Raw genomic sequence first — 6,090 nt, forward strand, 5'->3', positions numbered from 1 at the left:
CTTGGTATTGTTTCATGGCCCCTCCATTGTGAAATAGATTTAAAAATTATCAGATATTAAAAGTTAGGGCCTTAGACTTTAGAATATAGAGTAGCAATACTGAAGGGAAAAACCTAAAGGAGAAGAATAAGAAGCATTGAATGTTTGAATAGCAAGCTGGCTGTTTTGCACTGCATTAGACTGATTAGTACGAGAATGACTTTTGTTGAAACCCTTTAAAACAAATAAATTGGGGGTTAAACCTTCTTCTTCTTTTACTTTCGGCTGGTCCCGTTATAGGGTCTACACAGAGTGTCATTATTTTCATATCAGCATATCTTCTTCATCCTCCTCTCTAACGCCAACTGCCCTCATGGCTTGTCCAGTAGTCAAAAAATACTGAACAAGCTATTGACTCATTTTAAAAGAAATGTCTAGGCTGGCTATTCTTAAACTAGTGATCATGTTTTGTAATTATACTACCATTGAATAAAAAACATGACAATTTTAGAGATTCCAATCCAACTCTTGAGTTAAACTTTGAGTTAAATAAGTTTGAGTTATTTCATAGCAAAAGCTGTTGTGGTTAATCACACAAAGTGACTGCACCACATTCCTACATGTTTTATAAATGTGCGTAGAAGTATTTAGTTCATATTTAGTTTAATAGATTTTGACCCAAGCTTGCATTAATTCTGGAATTCCTCCCCCTAATATCAAACACTAACCCCTAATCCATAAACACAACAATTTAAATTATTACTTATAATAATGTAAAATCTAAAACAAAAAACACAGACTAATGATTTAAAAATCTCAAAACTGCATGAGATTCAAACGCATGCTATCAATTGCTGTAACCATTAGGCCAGTTCAGCTTGACAATGGACGTTTTATATCCTACCTCTAAAACTCTTGTCATCCACTAGATGGCGGTCTTGCTTCCCAAGGGTGGCCGTCGGTTGTAAAAACAGTACCGGAACTAAGATTTGACTAAGTGAATTTCATGCTAAGTCTTGGTTTTCAAAACCAATGTGAACTTAAAAAGATTTTTTTTTTTTTGGTTTCCAATACAGTATATTGTCCTCATATCATTTCTTGTAATTTAGATATCTCGTATTTTTTCTGCCTTATCTGTAGCCAGTCACGTTATAAAATTAAAGCTGAAATTTCAGAAGCTTAATGTTTTCATTGATTGTTGTTGTTGTTGTTTGTTATTAAACTATATTATCACCAATCTAAAGTTCAAAGAGCTCCATCTATCAACCATCGGAACCAGAAAATTTGTTTCCTTCCATTTGGATGTCTTGCAAGAGGCATGCTATCTTCTTCTTCTTTTTTTTTTTTGGAGGGGGGGGTATTGTATTACTGTAGTTCTTTATTTTAATTACAATACTCTGAATTTACTGTGTGCACTGGCGCCGCGCCCGGAGTTTCCCCCGCCTCACGCCCTATGCCAGCTGGGATAAACGAATGCAGCGAGTAATAAAATGAATGAATGAATGAATGAATGAATGAATGAATTTACTGTTTGAAATTCGGAATCGATCTAATAAAGTTAGATACAAAAAAAAAGATCCTACTAATACTAGAGTACTTGGTGTGTGACGTCCTCTGCTGGTATGTTGATATAACTACAATGTCTAAGCTATTAAAACAATCACGGGTCCTGGATCAGCCTGTGAGCATGACATATGTTTCGTGGTGTAACATGATTGGTCCAGACATCCGATCTCATTGTCCAATGACAGACAGACATCTGTTCGCTGGAGCGACTCTAAAATACTCTCTTGTCTTCGTTTCCTCCTCCACAAGATATCAACGCATTACAGAGTTTGGACGTGAAGTCTTTAGAAACTAGAGCCATGATGGGGAAAATTCACGTCTTAGGTGTAATTTCAGTAATAATGGCAGTGTACTGCGTCCACGCACGCGTGTACTTTCGTGAGGAGTTTACGGACGGTGGTAAGTAACGCTTTGTAAAGCATTTTGCACGTTATCTTGCCTGTTAGCCATGCAGTTCAGTTGGCTTCCTGGGTTTCAGTTACAAGTCGGTTGACTTCTTTGATTTTCTACATTTGTAACGGAGTTTGAGTAAAAAAAACGAAGATATAAGTCAAAAACGCCCGTATTATTTTTATTTTTTTTTTCATCCTAAGCTTGATTGTTAGCTAAGTATCCTTAGCCAGGCCTCCCGGCCCCTTTTACTGACATGAAGAAGTTGTATGCTAAATCCTAAATTACTGTATGACATTAGCTAGAGTTAGCTAAATAAAGGACGCCCGTTCTGACTGTTTCTTCATAAGTAGATCAGAAAATGAACTGTGATAGCATGATTGTCATATAGCTGTAAGTATTTGAAATAATATCAAACGTTACGCGTCAGCTAACATAATAATTGTCGTTTTCTATTCAGATGAGTGGAAAAGCCGCTGGGTGACCTCCAAACATAAATCTGACTATGGAGAGTGGAAGCTCAGTGCTGGAAACTTCTATGGAGATGCTGAGAAAGACAAAGGTAAGTGTTTTACTTCCTGAACCTCTTTTGACATCAAGATTTAGAACACATGTTGGTTGATGTCGAATAACTTCAACTTCAAGATATGTTATTTTCTGGCTGATGTCAAATTTGATTAATAGATTTAATGGTGGAAATGGAAATCAATGTTTTAACAATGCATTGATAACACAAATGCATTGTCATAAGCAGCTCTTGGACTGCCCTCCTAGCCAAAACAATTTCCAATTCCAGTCCAATTTTAATCTTGGGGTCTAATATTGTTACATAAGAAATTCATATTTATGTCTCTGACTGAACATTTCCTTTGCACTTTTTTCCCCAGGTCTTCAGACAAGTCAGGATGCTCGTTTCTATGCTACCTCTGTACGCTTTGATCCTTTCAGCAATGAGGACAAGCCTTTGGTCATTCAGTTTACAGTCAAGCATGAGCAGAAGATTGACTGCGGTGGTGGCTACGTAAAGGTCTTCCCAGCTGACTTGGATCAGGCAGCGATGCATGGGGAATCCTCATATTACATCATGTTTGGTGTGTAGTAATGTTCATGATAATGGATGTTAATCATTGAATTTTTGCAGGAGCCTTTTTAACTGCAAAATTAATTTCTCACAGGCCCTGACATCTGTGGCTACAGCACCAAGAAAGTCCATGTCATCTTCAACTACAAGGGCAAGAATCATCTCATCAAGAAAGATATTAAGTGCAAGGTACTTTGGACTTTGTTTATGTAGGAAAAAATCTTTTTCTTAACCATTTAACACTGAATGCTGTTGCGGGTGACAGGAAAATGACAGGCATTTTTAAAAATACTGCAGGTCTTTGACAGTTCATACAGCTTTTTTATATAAGGCACTTTACTTTAGCTGCACTTCTCAGCGTTCAGTTTTCAAGTATTAATTATGTACCATGCACTAACTTGTACCTTTTGTTTTTTCCAAATACCTCTGGGTTCCTCTAGGATGATGAGCTGACCCATCTGTATACACTGATTCTGAACCCAGATCAGACTTATGAAGTTAAGATTGACAATGAGAAGGTTGAATCTGGCAGTCTGGAGGAAGACTGGGACTTCTTGCCTCCTAAGAAAATAAAGGACCCCGAGGCCAAGAAGCCAGAGGACTGGGATGATCGAGCCAAGATTGATGATCTTGATGACACAAAGCCTGAGGTGAAAATTCTCAGTGGTATTATGAAGTAAAGAAATTGGTCCTCCACATCCTCCAATAAGATCTAGCCTCTTTTTTTCCTGATATGTGCTAACAAATTGTTGACATGTCCATGGACAACTGGTGACTAGAAGAATATTTTTATATTTATGTTGTTTCTTGATTTCCACAGCAGTTGAGAGCTTGAAAGATTTTTAGATTTACAGTTTTTTTATCTCTTCATTCTGCTTGCATTTTGAATTTATTTGTTCTTTTTAGGACTGGGAAAAACCTGAACTCATTGCAGACCCTGATGCTAAGAAGCCTAGCGACTGGGAGGAGGATATGGATGGAGAATGGGAGCCGCCTATGATCCCCAACCCAGAGTACAAGGTAAGTTAAAGTTGTGGATTCACACCCATAGCTTATACTCATGGTCCCATATGACTCCGTATTTAGTGACGCTACACAATTTCTCTGATAATACATTTGAAGCCTGATAATTAACTTTTTTTGTATTGCAGGGAGACTGGAAACCAAAGCAGATTGATAACCCCAACTACAAAGGAGCTTGGTTGCATCCTGAGATTGACAATCCCGAGTACAGCGCAGATTCAACAATCTATAAGTTTGACAAAATTGGTGTCATTGGACTTGATCTCTGGCAGGTGAGAGAGGGCATGTTTAAGTAATTGCATTATAGTGATTTTTGTATTGCTGTGTAACATCTGTTGTTGTTCATCTCAGGTGAAGTCTGGAACCATCTTTGACAACTTCCTGATCACTGATGATGTGAAGGAAGCAGAGGACATTGCAATGGAGACATGGGGTGTCACAAAGGTATGTTAGCGCTTCAAGCCATACTTGGTACTTTGTGAATAATGTGACATTCTAATTGGATACTGATTCAATTAACGATGTAAACTTGCAATGCAGGAACCAGAAGGTAAAATGAAACAGGAGCAAGATGACCTGAAACAAAAAGAAGAGAAAAACAAAGATCAGGACACTGAAGCTGACGAAGATGATGTTGATGAAGAGGATGAGGATGAGGAGGAAGAAGAAGATGAAGACTTGGATGACGAACAAATAAAGGAAGACTCAGAGGCTATACTTCCGGATGAGGAAGCAAAGACCAAAGATGAGCTTTGAAGAGCTGTGGCCAGAGATCCTTTAGAAACTGTCCTTTATTTTCCAGGGGTTTTGTGGCTGCTGTGCATCCTTTCCCTGAGATTTGGACATAAATCAACTTGGGCGAGGCAAATGTAGTTCATGGTGGCGAGTGGGTGTTATTGGACTTTGTTTCTCTTTCATATTGGTCATGATTTAACTCTGTTGGCCCTGAATGGTAGAATTTATTCTTGTGTTCCGTCTACCAAATCTGTTCCTCCTTATGCAAAACAATCAGTTGGCTCTAAAAACAACACAATTTACTCATTCTTTGCACAAGTTGTAGTTTATCAGAACTGTGGTTAATGTGCTTCACACGTCCCAATTTTAAATGTGTTCTTGAAAGAAAAAAAACTACGTAATAACGTTTGAAACATTTAAAGGCACAGCACTCATACAATACAATACAGAATAACCTAATCCAAACTGAGGCACTGACTTATTTTCTCTCCTACAGTCTTTAAGGTATAATAGAGTGAAGTTTTCAGACACATTCATCTTCAGTTCGTGCAATGAATTTGTTTTTCTACATTAAAATTAATTTAAACACATGGTAATGTAATGGGACTACATTTCTATCTTCTGGGAAAAATGTGCTGCGGCCCTGCTGTGAGATGATTTCAAGGTCACACATTTTATTGGACAGATCGTTATTGACACAAAGATTTTTATTAAAAGACTAACCTGTTTTCCTGGTAATATTTTCTATTACTGTTGCACAGTGCGCATAGTTATAAGTGCAAGTTATGGCACATCCAATTGAGATTTCATGTGTAGTCCTGGAAAGTGGGGAGGGAAGAAACAAATGTGTATTGTGCAATTAATGTTAAATCTGCGTCAGGATTCAAAAGATTGGAATTTAGTATAAAGCTTTGAGAATACACATCTTCAAGCAATACTGTGTCTTCCAAGAAAGAACAAAATAGAAATACTCTATTGATGAGACACATTACACATCAGTGAGCCCGGAGACGGTATTATGGAGTGGGAACGATTTACCTAGATTTTCATTCAAATTGATCAATTCTGCTTACGTGTTTGCCGCAAACAGGGTAGTGTTCTGCAAAACTTTGAAGAAAAACTGAAAGAATATATTTATAAAATAACAACTTCATCAAATATTTTGACTCATTTTAAGTGTTTGTATTTTGTTTGCTTTATAAATAATTTCACTCTAAATCGGTTATAAATACTGTAAATGGAAAAACTCGGTTTCCGGGTGACGAGGTCACCTGGAAACCCGCTACTGTAATTCCTTTTGCCAGAGAAAACCCGCA

At 37.5% G+C, this 6,090-nt stretch overlaps 1 protein-coding gene across 1 annotated transcript; it reads left to right on the forward strand.

Annotated features, from left to right (window-relative positions):
* The first annotated feature begins 1,761 nt into the window (after positions 1 to 1,761).
* LOC137612801 (calreticulin-like) lies at positions 1,762 to 5,502 on the forward strand. Its single transcript, XM_068341516.1, has 9 exons — positions 1,762 to 1,944; positions 2,396 to 2,497; positions 2,823 to 3,026; positions 3,111 to 3,205; positions 3,457 to 3,666; positions 3,923 to 4,036; positions 4,168 to 4,311; positions 4,391 to 4,483; positions 4,580 to 5,502. The coding sequence occupies exons 1-9, from the start codon at positions 1,845 to 1,847 to the stop codon at positions 4,793 to 4,795; spliced, it is 1,278 nt and encodes a 425-aa protein (XP_068197617.1). The 5' UTR covers positions 1,762 to 1,844; the 3' UTR covers positions 4,796 to 5,502.
* Positions 5,503 to 6,090: the final 588 nt, after the last annotated feature.

The sequence above is a fragment of the Antennarius striatus genome, chromosome 18, assembly GCF_040054535.1.
Source record: "Antennarius striatus isolate MH-2024 chromosome 18, ASM4005453v1, whole genome shotgun sequence".
Taxonomy (NCBI): Eukaryota; Metazoa; Chordata; class Actinopteri; order Lophiiformes; family Antennariidae; genus Antennarius; species Antennarius striatus.